The 14,694-nt window shown below is 34.2% G+C and overlaps 2 protein-coding genes across 3 annotated transcripts in view; both read left to right on the forward strand.

The window, feature by feature from the left end:
• The window catches only part of LOC127447521 (adenylate cyclase type 4-like), a 43,093-nt gene extending 37,784 nt beyond the window's left edge, over window positions 1-5,309 (forward strand). For both annotated transcript variants that reach the window (XM_051709457.1, XM_051709463.1), the window contains exons 25-26: window positions 2,283-2,407; window positions 4,344-5,309. In XM_051709457.1, coding sequence (XP_051565417.1) covers window positions 2,283-2,407; window positions 4,344-4,484 — 266 coding nt within the window. In that variant the 3' untranslated portion in view covers window positions 4,485-5,309. The remainder of the gene's footprint in view (window positions 1-2,282; window positions 2,408-4,343) is intronic.
• A 1,024-nt stretch (window positions 5,310-6,333) lies between these two features.
• The window catches only part of LOC127447612 (ubiquitin carboxyl-terminal hydrolase CYLD-like), a 16,563-nt gene continuing 8,202 nt past the window's right edge, over window positions 6,334-14,694 (forward strand). Inside the window, exons 1-6 of the mRNA XM_051709547.1 lie at window positions 6,334-6,389; window positions 6,737-6,929; window positions 8,061-8,336; window positions 8,735-9,118; window positions 12,585-12,690; window positions 13,011-13,471. Coding sequence (XP_051565507.1) covers window positions 6,756-6,929; window positions 8,061-8,336; window positions 8,735-9,118; window positions 12,585-12,690; window positions 13,011-13,471 — 1,401 coding nt within the window. The 5' untranslated portion in view covers window positions 6,334-6,389; window positions 6,737-6,755. The remainder of the gene's footprint in view (window positions 6,390-6,736; window positions 6,930-8,060; window positions 8,337-8,734; window positions 9,119-12,584; window positions 12,691-13,010; window positions 13,472-14,694) is intronic.

Below are 14,694 nucleotides of genomic sequence, written 5' to 3' on the forward strand. Positions count from 1 at the left end.
AAAACTGTCAAAAACATGTCTGGGTCATATTTCACCCCAAATCAAAAGTAAAATCAATAAATAAATAAATAAAAAACGTCTATTTTGCGTAAAGAAAAAAAAAAGCCTATCAACTCATCGGGTCATTTTTGACCCATTTTCATTTTGTTTCTTTAATAAAAATGTGGTACAAGACTTGGTGGCTTTTCCTCCACTTGCTGAGCACACAAAAAACATCTGGACTTGATTCGATAAGTCTAAGTAGTCGTAAAAAAAAAAGTAACACTTGTACTCTTCGGGTCAAAATTGACCCGCCATAGCAAATGAATGGGAAATACTAAAATACAGAGATTTTTTTTTATTATTTGTCAAATAAAAATCAATAAATCAGACACAATGCAGAACACAACCACACATAAATGAAGGAGTGAGACTATAAATCATCCACAATGCAGAAAACACATGCACACACACACACACACGTATACACACACAGGTTTGTTTGACTATATTAGTGATATCTCATTGACTTCCGTTGATTTCATATCAGGCTATTTATATTTTCAATTTCCAAACTCTACCCCTAAACCTAACCATCACACAAACATGTGCACATCACTAGATTTGATGATCAACATCATCTGACACATTTGGCAGCCTTTTGTTTTGTTTTTACTAATGAGGACATTTGGTGCTCATAAATGTAGACAAACTTGTCCACACATACAGTAACAAACATATCACACAGGTCGAGGTCTGAGTCTGGCTCCTGTGTGACAAAGTTTATGCTAGAGGTTTGATGTTTGAATAAATGACAGGTAACAAAATAATTACTTTTCTTTGTAACACAATCGGATTTGACTGTGGCAGCATGGTCATGTTTGACAGCATATTGGAGCATCATTGCAAAATCTGACTTTTCAACACAAGTGGTTTAAAAAATGATACAATTTTAAAATATATATATATATATTTATATATATATATAATGCCTAAAAATATATCCAATGCATAACTTATGATAATATTTAGAAATTAAGTTTGTTAAAACATTGGTTTATAGAGATCAGTCAATGCATGGAGCACTGGAGCCATCTACTGGCCATACTTGTAATTTCATATAATTGTTATTTTTATTCCAGCAGTTGTCACTAATGCATGACGTATTTTGATGTTTTGACACTCTTTCAATTTACTCAAATTAAGGTTTTTATTGAAGTGAAGATAACATTAAATCTGCTTGTTTTATATGAAAATTAATGGTGTAATTTAGAGCCAAATAAGATTTAAATACAATAAAAATCCCCCCAATCCCTCCCAAAAATGCACAACTTTAGTGTTTTTTTTTAACTTTATTGACCGTAAGTTTTACATTTCTTTCATTAAAATAAAATAATTACTAGCTTATTGTTTTCGGGTCAAATTTGACCCGAGGAGCTTGAGTGTGATTCTTAATTGAAGAGTGCACAAGGTTTAAAATGGTGTAACCATTAAGACAAATGCATTCAAATACTTTCCTTGCACCTTGAATACACTTGAGTGTATGCAGCTTAATCATTCATTTAAAAAAGTTTAAGGTTTGGATTGGAGGTTTTCTCAGGGTTACTCTATATGACCTAAACAAAATGTGCCTTTTCATATAAATGTCAAAATATTGATATTTAATGAAAATAGTGATTTGTTTTTGTTTCTTTAATTGTTTGTTTTGCCTTAAGGGTCTAACAGACTCCTCCCTATTTTATGTTTTTTGTCACATGACAACAAAATGACCACCTACATGTTATATATATATATATATATATATATATATATATATATATATATATATATTTAAGTTTTTTTTTTTTTTTAAATAATAATGAAAAATTATTCTGCGTTTCTCATGCTAACATTTCTTTTGTTTTTTAAATTAGACTTAGATTTTTTTTTTTTTTAATTGATGTATTTTATTTTATTTGTTTACTGTGTCTGGACAGTTACACCATGTAAATTGTTTTACTTTAAACAATAATAAATAATAAATAATAAAATGACTTTGAACTCAGTAATTAAAAACATGCTCATCATAAAAGAGGTGTATTCAAGTAATTATTTTGTGTGGATTGCGTTGCATATGCATTTTTGAATCATTTAATAGATCTGGACAAAAAAATGAGCGTCACCACCGGGCATTTTTTCCTTAAAGATTCATAGTTGATCATATATGTACTCATCCATATATCTAGTCATCTAACACAAAACAGGATTAAATCTGTGATATTAAGAGTGTATAATAACTCCTACTGTATTGTGTTTGTGTGCAGGGATAAACCACGGTCCTGTGATCGCAGGGGTCATCGGCGCTCACAAACCTCAGTATGATATGTGGGGAAACACAGTTAATGTGGCCAGTAGAATGGATAGCACTGGAGTACTCAATAAAATACAGGTAGAGAGTGAATAGTAATAATACATTAATAATAAGAGAGAGAATAAGTAAGTACAAGCCGAAGGCAATGTAAAATGTTGTTGTGGTCAGGGGTCCAAATGAACACTCGCTAAGCAGCAAATGCGAGTAAAAGTTGACTTTGATGAGTAGCCGAAATAAAATACAGTTACTGGCTAGTTTGCTGTAATTTTTTATTTAGTTTAGGAATTGCACTATAATGGTTTAAATCGCATCATAAGATGTTTTTTTACGCGAGTGAATAAAATGAAAGAGATGCAGTTTTCCTAAGAAATGATAGTGACTGTTTTGCATATTTTACATCAGTGGAAAGTTTAGCCAGGAATCCCAGTTTCTTCGTTATTTTTGTTATGCCATGTGGCGACACAGTCCTGCCGTTAATCCACCAAAACAAAAAAATATGAGGAACAAAATGTCCCCATTTTTGTTGACACGTCATTTCACAGATGGGACACAGAGAGTACAACTAGTTGGCCTATATTAGAGGTCGACCGATATATCGGTTTTACCGATTAATTGTTGCCGATATGCTTTTTGGTTATCGGCTAAAAAATCAACGGTGGATAGATGTTTATATATATATATGTAATTCCTCTGTGTTCCTCTCTAGCCAAAACTTTTCATCTGGTGAATATATAGGCTAGACAAGCTTAATTTGGTGAATATTTACATATAGAGCATTGTAACGCAGCTAAGACTCTGTCACCGTCGCTGTTCATGGACTAATTCGTGATTATTAAAGCAAAATGTTATGAAAAAGACACATATGACAATTGACAAGCGATTGCTGATGATCTATTATAAGATGAAAGATGATTATTTACTGTTCATATATAAGTATTAGCACATATGACGATGTTTACTTTATAGCGAGTCTATCGTTATACATTGTAGATGATTAAGAGTGCATGTTTTGTTTCCATTGTGTGTTTGTGTGAGCAGGAAGCACAGACATTTTAAAATAAGAGTCCCTGGTGTATTCCGGGCTTGTTTATAATTAAAACTAAGTCCCGCGTTATGCACCGAATCTTAATTTTTTTCTGATTATTATTGGGATTTCGGTTGCACAACAAACACACATCTGGGATTTTACTCGTTTTGGACTTTTGCAGCCTCTATGTATGTGCCCTTAACAGTAAGGAAAGGCTACTAATCTTTTTTAATATACAATTAATCGATAAAAAAAAATATATATCGGCCGATTAATCGGTTATCGGAATTTTCCACCACCTTAGTTATCGGTATCGGCAAAATCTTCTACCTGTTTTTATCTGTCAACCTCTAAAAAGGTACTTCACTACCTTTGGTGATACTACCATAGTGTTTTGTTTAATATTTCTCTTATGCATAATCAATATATATTGATTCAAAACTACCCACCGATTAATCGGTTTTCATTCTTTTCTACAGTACCTCCTATGTTATCTGTATCTGCAGAATCCAATATCGGTCGACCTTTAGCCTATATGATCCTTGATAGAATGTGAAATGTCACAAATATACATGGGAAAATAGCTAAATAAAGCCTTCATTACAGGAAGGACAAAATACATATTTTAAATGACTTTAGACTTCCATGGCCAGTAAATTGTTTTAATTCACCAGCCACTGGCAAGTGAGAAAAATAAATAAAAAATTGGACGTCATTTTATGGGGCCACAGGCACCGGTCCAGCTCTGAGAGGTATATCTCTCTGTATAGGCCATACAGTGGGCACTATTAAAAAGAGTACGAAAAGTACCATGGTATTACCCCAGGGTTTTTTGGACATAGTTCCATGGTAATACTATGAAATCATTTTAGTACCTTGAAGTACCATATACCATACCATGGTACCTGAATACCATGATACATGAAGAACTCATTGCCATATTACTATTCGAACAGTCACATGTGTGTTGTTTGCTGCCCCCTTCAGGTGACGGATGAAACAGCGGCAGTCGCGCGAACCCTGGGCTACAGCGTAACTCTGAGAGGAGTGATCAGCGTCAAAGGCAAAGGAGAACTGACCACATACTTCATCGATACTGAGTCTTCAAACCTTAATCTAACACTTTAGTGCCAGTCACACACTTACCTTATACTTACGTTTCACGTAATGTTCCTGTAGCTCAACTAGTAAAGCACTAATGTTGTGGGTTCGGGGGGCCTGGGTAGCTCAGCGAGTATTGACGCTGACTACCACACCTGGAGTCGCAAGTTCGAATCCAGGGTGTGCTGAGTGACTCCAGCCAGGTCTCCTAAGCAACCAAATTGGCCCGGTTGCTAGGGAGGGTAGAGTCACATGGTGTAACCTCCTCGTGGTCGCTATAATGTGGTTCTCGCTCTCGGTGGGGCGCATGGTGAGTTGTGCGTGGATGCCGCGGAGAATAGCGTGAAGCCTCCACATGTGCTACGTCTCCGTGGTAACACGCTCAACAAGCCACGTGATAAGATGCGCAGATTGACGGTCTCAGATGCGGAGGCAACTGAGATTCGTCCACCGCCACCCGGATTGAGGCGAGTCACTACACCACGAGGACTTAGAGCGCATTGGGAATTGGGCATTCCAAATTGGGGAGAAAAAAGGGGAGAAAATCTCAAAAAAAAAAAGGTTGTGGGTTCGATTCCCACACTGATAAACGTATACCTTGAATGCACTGTAAGTCACTTTGGATAAAGCGTCTGTCAAATGCAAAAATGTAAATCTCACAAAAACTGACCTAGCACTGACCTTAACTAAACTTAAATATAAACTTAGCTAGCCTTTCTGAAGTATGCCTACTTATGAAAAACAAGGGAAATAAAATGAGGTTTACAATAGTTGCTCTGTATTTTGCTAATTTTCAAAGTTGTCAACTTTTATAAATTTCCAATGTGCATTAACTTTAGAATATATATATATATATATATATATATATATATATATATATATATATATATATATATATATATTATTTTTTTGTAAACATTTTTTGCTTATGTATGGATATACTTATTTATTAACTTGTGTGTATGTGTACTTAATAGTTTGTATGTTTAATTAATGTCCATGTTTATAAAATGTTTCATAAAAAGCAGTTGTTTGTTGTCTTTACACTTTCACCATCGATGTGACGAAGAAAGAATAACTGATGACAAGAACATAAACACACTTGTGAGATGAAAATGTAGCTATTTTAGCAGTCTTGTGTAAGTTACTCTAAAAAAGTAATTAATTACTAACTACTAATTACATCTTCTACAGTGTAATCAGATTACTGTACTAATTGCTCTGTCTGAAAAGTAATTGCATTACTTATTACTAATTACTTTCTAAACCCTTATCAACCTCAACCAGATGATAAATACAAGGATAGACAAAATAAATCATATAAAATCAAATAAATTATTCATGAGCTGGCCAAAGAATTTAAAGGGGCAGCCTTATATATATTTTAACATTAGACGTTAAATTTCGATTTTAAATTCACTATTGTTTTAAATAGAATTGTTCTATAGTCTATACAGTATTTAACGCAATTACATCAGAAGTAACTGCAATTAAATTACTTTAAAATTAAGAGTAATCCCTTACTTTGCTTTTTTACAGTAATTAATTACTTAGTAATGCATTAAACCCAACACAGCATTTTAGAAACATTTATCACTTCAAACTGAGTTATCTTGCAAGATTATACTTCTAATCTGAGATAAGAGGACTGGATGTTGAATTCTCGGAAGATGAACGTAGTATCAAGTAATTTGCTCATTTCCAAAATAAAAACCGCAACAGTGGAATTTCCCTCAGAACGAAGCCCCGCCCACCACCGTTCTGACGCTTCGCTGGTCAAACTTTTCTCGCATCTGATTGGTCGGCGCGACTGTCCGTCATCTCTCTTCCTGCTTTAGTAAAAGTGATGCATTAATGTGTTTTTTTTTTTTTTTTTTTTTTTTTTCGTAGCGATAAAGTATCGCACTTTAAGTCGAGGTGATGACATTGTCGGTAAGTTAAAGTTCCGTTTGGTTCTTTATGTTTAATTTCAAAGCGATGTTAAAACCTATTTCAAATCACCAACAGTTGTTGTTATTCAAGTTTATAAAGCAGGAAATGCTTCTGATACACAAGAGCTTTTGCACTTTGTTTTTATGCTCAAATTATAAGCGAATGCCACTCAAACTTTGCTTTTCTTGTTAATAACTAGTGTATAAACGTATTTTATTTTATCCAGTGCGTCAAGAAAAAAATGCATTGTTTTCTGTAGTGGGTCATGTTTTAATGGAACACACTGGACATGAAGCTAAATGTTATTATTTTGTTCGTTAAATAAGTTTCGTTGTGTATTGACTCAGGTTTCGAGGTGTTCCGATCATGTCCGGCGACAGGAATAAGAAGCGACGCCCCCCGAAAATGTACGTGGTCGCTTCCGACTATAAAGTGCAGGACCACCTGGAAGGAACCATTCGCCTGCAGAGGGGGCAACTGTGCCAAGAACAGGAGGGAGGAGGCGAGAGGGGTGGACGAGGAGATTACCTGTGGGTGAAAGTAAGAGAATACACTCATTCACAATAAAAAATAAAAATAAAAATAAAAAAAATACTAAGCAATTTGCTGTAAAGGAATAGTTTATCACCGTGTCAGAAAATGCTGTCATCATTTACTCACTCTCATTTTTCCAATTCAGCATGACTTTATTTCATGTAACACAGAAGAAAGCTATGGAGGACCAAGTCTGCCAATACAAGTACCATAAAAGTAGACTTGTGCTTTTCCAAAAGTCTTCTGAATTAATATAGCTTTGTGTGAGGAGAAAGACTGAAACTGAACCTTTGTGCGACCTTCGGGCCATTTTTGTATTTTTAATTTTTTCGATCATTTTGGCTGTGTTAATGCCAGTGGCATAAATATTGCCAAAGGTGTGTATTTTGGGGGGAATTTTGATATTTCAACCTCAGTTCCTATAATAAATCTATAATACACTGTGTACACAAAATAGCTACACTCGGGACCTTCAGGACAATAATGTCCCCATTGAAACCCATTAAAACTGCAATATTTGATCCCAGTGCCATTAAAGCATAAAATCATGAATTCTATGATATTATGCTTTCATTCCGGAGCCCTGGCTTCAAAATGTACATTTTTATATTTTCCACCAGATGGCGCCATTTTTCTCATGTTTAGCCTATGGAGCAAATACAAGCTTTCCCCCTATTTTCTGTTTGCTGTATTATAGAGCACTGCAGGCCAACTGAATAAATGATGCAGCTACAGTTGTGTGTGTGTGTTGGTATGGATGTCAGAGTGTGTTTTGTATGTGTGTATTGAGAAATGTGTGTGTGTAAAAAACAACAGTGGCATCGGGTTAAAATCCTAAAAATAATTGAATATTTGGTAGTTATGATCAGGATTTTTCAAGTCACTGAAAGTGGAAAATAATATGAATATATAATATTATTATGTCAGTTTTTTTGGCACGGACATTTTTGTCCTCTAAGGACCTCTGAGTAACTTTTTTAAATTGACGCACAGGGGTTAAGTCATTATTCACTAAGTCATTTTTGCAGCTCAGTCTTAAAATTATTATTTTTTTGGACTGTGGAGGACATATTGAATTCTGAAATATACAGAATGTTTTTTATAGTACATCAAACTCATTTTTGATTTTTTTACCAGGTGATTGATAATGGATCTGTGGTGAAGATCGCCAAACAGGTGCTCAGTGATGTACCCACCGATCTCGCCGGTCTTCTTGAACCTGTCCAGGATCTTGATGTCCGTCTCAAACTCCTGTCCAGACCGCACCACCTGCAGGGATTGGCTTCTTTACCGCTGGGCTCAGAGGTGTGGGTGTTCTGGAACCAATCAGTAGAGATAGCAGAGGCGGAGCTTCGTTACCGCGGTCCCTTGACGAGAGGAAGTTCTGCCGTTTATTTTGGAGTTCAGCTAAAGGTAAGTCTAGAGTCTGCGTTTAAATGGACTGATTCATGGGAAGTTGAGCAAAACGCATCCCGCAATTTTGCTTTCCATTAATTTTAAAAAGCAACACTTCCACTTTGAAATTAATCAGAGATGATCACTAGAAATGTCCTTTACACAAATTCGCAATTTACCATAACTCAGTCATTCACATAGATTTTAATATAGAGTATATTAAACCTAAAAAAAGAAAGATATGTTAAAATGAATATATATATATATATATATATATATATATATATATATATAAAAATAAAAAAAACATGGACATGGCCTTAGTAGGCAGCAAGGTAATTCACAATTTTTTTTGAACAGACCCATATAGTTGAAGACTGATATTTCACCTATACCGCTCCCCTGTCTTTTTTTAGGGATGGGCAGCAGGCAGGGGCAAATCTAATGGCAACTATAAAGGGCATCAGTTGTTCACTTGTCCAGAATCCTGTGGCCTCATCCTCGCGGCCAATGAGCTTACCCTCCCTCGATTATCACGAGGTGGTAGTTCAAGTGACCACGATCACAACCAACCGTACCAATCTTCATCCGATAACGTCAACCAAACCCACAACCAGACTCCAGTGAACATCCTGCCACGCGGTGCCAATTCGAACCTGGCTCCCTGCTCTCCTCCCCTGCTCGCTGTCGGACAGCGAGTCTGGTTCACGCAGGATGAGTCGGTCCACCGTGGGACAGTACAGTTCTGTGGGCCCATGCCAGGTCGGACCTCCTCCAGCGTGTTTGTGGGAGTTTTACTGGTGAGCATTTGTCACTTGAGACTCACATTGTCTTATTGTAAATGTGTGAATCTCTTGAATCTAAGGTTGTCCCAATACCAAAGCGATACTATTTCGTAAATTTAAGTCGATTTTAGAAGTCGATAGTAATACCAATTAATTATACAGATCCTGATACATTAAATACTTTTAGAAATTTGACACTTCCTGCAGTGTGACATGCAGTGCTCTTATCTAAAACATAGGGCTGGGTATCGATACATATTTCAAGATTTTATTCGATTCTGCTTCACAAGCTCTTGATTTGATTCTGATTTAGATACGATTCAATTAAATTCTGATTCACAAGCTCTTGATTTGATTCTGATTTAGATACGATTCAATTAAATTCTGATTCACAAGCTTTTGATTTGATTCTGATTTCTATTCGATAAAATTCTATTCTGATTCACAAGCTCTCAATTTGATTCTGATTTCTATACGATTGGATTTGATTCTGATTCAATAACTATCGATTTGATTTAATTCTGATTTCTATTCGATCTGATTCAATTCTGAATCACAAGCTCTCTTTTTAATTTTATTCTGATTTCTATACAGTTTGATTCAATTCTGATTCACTAGCTCTCGATTTGATTTATTCGGATTTCTATACTGTTTTATTTCATTCTGATTCACAAGCTCTCGATCTGATTTTATTCTGATTTCTGTATGATTTGATTCTGATTCACAAGCTCTCGATCTGATTTGATTCTGATTTATTTTTGATATGATTTGATTCTTATTAACAAGCTCTCCATATGATTTTGATTCACAAGCTTTTGATTTGATTCTGATTTCTATTCGATATGATGCGATTCTGATTCACAAGCTCTCGATTTGATTCTGATTTCTATTCGATATGATTCGATTCTGATTCACAAGCTCTCAGTTTGATTCTGATTTCTATTTGATTTGATTCTGATTCAATAGCTCTTGACTTAATTCTGATTTCTATTCGATATGATTCGATTCTGATTCAATAGCTCTCGACTTGATTCTGATTTCTATTCGATATGATTCGATTCTGATTCAATAGCTCTCGACTTGATTCTGATTTCTATTCGATATGATTCGATTCTGATTCAATAGCTCTCGACTTGATTCTGATTTCTATTCGATATGATTAGATTCTGATTCACAAGCTCTCAATTTGATTCTGATTTCTATTCGATATGATTCGATTCTGATTCAATAGCTCTCGACTTGATTCTGATTTCTATTCGATATGATTCGATTCTGATTCAATAGCTCTCGACTTGATTCTGATTTCTATTCGATATGATTCGATTCTGATTCAATAGCTCTCGACTTGATTCTGATTTCTATTCGATATGATTCGATTCTGATTCACAAGCTCTCAATTTGATTCTGATTTCTATTCGATATGATTCGATTCTGATTCAGTAGCTCTCGACTTGATTCTGAATTCCATTCGATATGATTCGATTCTGATTCAATAGCTCTCGACTTGATTCTGATTTCTATTCGATATGATTCGATTCTGATTCAATAGCTCTCAACTTGATTCTGATTTCTATTCGATATGATTCGATTCTGATTCAATAGCTCTCGATTTGATTTGATTTCTATTCGATATGATTCGATTCTGATTCAATAGCTCTCGACTTGATTCTGATTTCTATTCGATATGATTCGATTCTGATTCACAAGCTCTCAATTTTATTCTGATTTCTATTCGATATGATTCGATTCTGATTCAATAGCTCTCGACTTGATTCTGATTTCTATTCGATATGATTCGATTCTGATTCAATAGCTCTCGACTTGATTCTGATTTCTATTCGATATGATTCGATTCTGATTCAATAGCTCTCGATTTGATTTGATTTCTATTCGATATGATTCGATTCTGATTCAATAGCTCTCGACTTGATTCTGATTTCTATTCGATATGATTCGATTCTGATTCAATAGCTCTCGACTTGATTCTGATTTCTATTCGATATGATTCGATTCTGATTCAATAGCTCTCGACTTGATTCTGATTTCTATTCGATATGATTCGATTCTGATTCACTAGCTCTCAATTTGATTTGATTCTGATTTCTATATGATTTTATTTGATTCTCTTGATTTCAGCTATAATGTCCATTTTGCTAACATTTGGATGAAATTCTGTCTTAGCTAATGTTGTAAATTATGCAGGGGACCTTCTGACTTGTTACATATACATTTTCTAAATATGAATTTTGAAAATAAACAACAGGGACCTAAACTATGCAGTTCAATTGCTATTTAACAGATAATCCAACACAACCAAAAATGAAGTAAACTTTGAAGTAAAAGTAAAATATTGTTCTTGGGATTTTAAGAATCAATATCAGGATTGTTCAAATGAAGATTGCGATTTTTCGGTAACATTTTTTACAAAATACAATTATTGACTTAGTACATAAAACAAATCACTGTTCAAAACAATGTCCTTACCTTTTGCTGTAGTCGAGGAGAGGAAGAATTTCTCCCCAATGTGGAATGCCCAATTCCCACTACTTAGTATGTCCTCGTGGTGGCGCGGTTACTCACCTCAATCCGGGTGGCGGAGGACAAGTCTCAGTTGCCTCCACTTCTGAGACCGTCAATCCGCGCATCTTATCACGTGACTCGTTGTGCATGACACCGCAGAGACTCGCAGCATGTGGAGACTCATGCTACTCTCCTTGATCCACGCACAACTTACCACACGTCCCACTGAGAGCGAGAGCCACTAATCACGACCACGAGGAGGTTACCCCATGTGACTCTACCCTCCCTAGCAACCGGGCCAATTTGGTTGCTTAGGAGACCTGACTGGAGTCACTCAGCACACCCTGGATTCTAACTCGCGACTCCAGGCGTGATAGTCAGCGTCAATACTCGCTGAGCTACCCAGACCCCCGTTTAGATGTATTTTTAAAAGATGATTTTGTCCTCTTTATTGTTAGTAAGCACGTTTAATACAACCTTTTAAGTCGGGGCACAAGCTGAATAATCGGTTTAGAGCTAATGATTAATCGTTGCAATAATCGCCTGAATAGTCGAATAATCGTTCTAATAATTCTTCGATTAATCGATTATCAAAATAATCGTTAGTTGCAGCCTTACTCTCCAACTTCTTCCACCGGCTCATTTTGCATTGACTTAAAAATCACTCTACAACAACAGGTGGAAAAATACCTTTGCAAATTAGACCATAAATAAAACTAAATATAAACATAGAATAATAACTGAAAATAAACCATGACCTATAGATAGTTTAACACAAATCTCATAAATGTTTGTTTCATAAGACGGCTACACTCTGATCATCAGGGACATAATTTGATGTTCCACTATATTTTCTGAGTTTGGACATGAACTTTATTACCACCTGTGTACGTGTACCCAAATAATAATTGTACTAGTTGCATGTAAAAGATGTACTGTGTGTGTTTGTGTGTGTGATCAGGACCATGCGGTAGGATCGTGGGATGGATACTATAAAAATACAAAACTGTGTTTCATCCCGTCACCTGAATTTGGTGCTTTACTTCCCCTGTCCAAAGTTACTGCAGGTAACAATTGCTCACCTCTTATCAATAAGTATGAGCTTCACAGTGATCACCACAACAGCAAAAAACAACTACAACATAATTTACTCATCCTCATGTTGTTCCAAACCTATATGACTTTCTTCTGTTGTACACAAAATAAGATATTTTGTTATGAAGCTCCAAAAAAGGACAAAATGTCACTAGATGCTTTCATTGTGTAGAATGTAAGTCATACAGAGTTTGAACAATATGAGGTTAATGATGACAGAATTTTAATGTTTATCCCTTTAAAAGCAATGGCTTTTAAAATCTACATACACCTTTTGTCTTTTGTTTTACAGAAACTAGATCGGAACGATCCCCTCCACCAGTAAACAATCCCGAACTCCTTCCCAAACTCAACAAAGACCACTCACAGTCAGTAACATCCACAAACAGACCGCTCATCCAACCGGACATGCTAGTCACGGCTAAAAAAGCCCTCCAGTCTTCCACTAACCCCGCCCCTAAAGTCGCTTTGAAACCTCCTCCTCTGACCATGCCCAAACCCGCCCTGAAACCTCCCGCTGTCCCACCCAATAAGCCACAGGCCCCACCCATGTCCCCATCCACTGACGATTCACGCATCTCCAATGGATTTCACAACTTACCCTCTCCACCAATCGCTGAGCAGAGGGCGGAGCTTGACACATGGCTAGAGGTGGGTTCTATGGTGGAGGTGAATGACCCGCCCCTTTTTGGAGTGATTTGCTGGATTGGACGAATCAGTGGGATTCCAGAACCAGTCGCCGGAATCGAGCTGGTACACAAGTTAATATTTGTCTGAATTTTGCTATAAATTATTTATAAGCTGATGAAATTGTGTTGTTTAGCACTTGGTTCCTCTATACACTGCAAAAGACAAACAAAAAAAAACATTCTTAATCACTAATAAAATATATTTAGTTTTATGCTTAAAATAATAAGAAAAAAACTTTGGGGTAAGAAAAATTTATGTAATTTATTCTATTTATTTTATATTTTATATTTATATATTATAATATAATATTATTTTATTTTATTTTTGATATTTTATATATTTTTTTACTATATTTGTACAACTGTTTTTATTGAACTTATTAATTTACCTCTAGACTTTATTCATTGTATTAACTCAAGATATATTTTCTGAAAATAAGTCTTTTTATTTTTTATATTTTAATTATAATACAATATTATAATATTATTTTAATTTTTTATAACTTTTTATTTAACTTATTAATTTACCTCTAGACTTTATTCATTTTATAAACTTAATTCAAGATATATTTTCTGAAAATAAGTCTTTTTATTTTTTATATTTTAATTATAATACAATATTATAATATTATTTTAATTTTTTATCATATTTTAAAACTTTTTATTTAACTTATTAATTTACCTCTAGACTTTATTCATTTTATAAACTTAATTCAAGATATATTTTCTGAAAATAAGTATTTTAATTTTTTATATTTTAATTATAATACAATATTATAATATTATTTTAATTTTTTATTATATTTTAAAACTCTTTTTATTAAACATATGAACTTACCTCTAGACTTTATTCATTTTATAAACTTAATTCAAGATGTAATTTCTGAAAATAAGTCTTTTTATTTTTTATATTGTAATTATAATACAATATTATTTTAATTTTTTATCATATTTTTAAACTTTTTATTAAACTTATTAACTTACCTCTAGACTTTATTTGTTTTATTAACTTAACTCAAGATATATTCTCTGAAAATAAGTCTTTTTATATATATTTTAATTATAATACAATATTATTAAATTATTTTTATTTTTGATAATTTTGTATTATATTTTAAAACTCTTTTTATTAAACTTATGAACTTACCTCTAGACTTTATTCATTTTATTAACTTAACTCAAGATATATTTTCTGAAAATAAAATTAATTATAATTATATTATAATATTATTTTTATTTTTGATCATTTTATCATTATATTCTTTCTATGCTCTTTTTAATTGAACT

This window comes from Myxocyprinus asiaticus, chromosome 1, assembly GCF_019703515.2.
Source record: "Myxocyprinus asiaticus isolate MX2 ecotype Aquarium Trade chromosome 1, UBuf_Myxa_2, whole genome shotgun sequence".
Classification (NCBI taxonomy): domain Eukaryota; kingdom Metazoa; phylum Chordata; class Actinopteri; order Cypriniformes; family Catostomidae; genus Myxocyprinus; species Myxocyprinus asiaticus.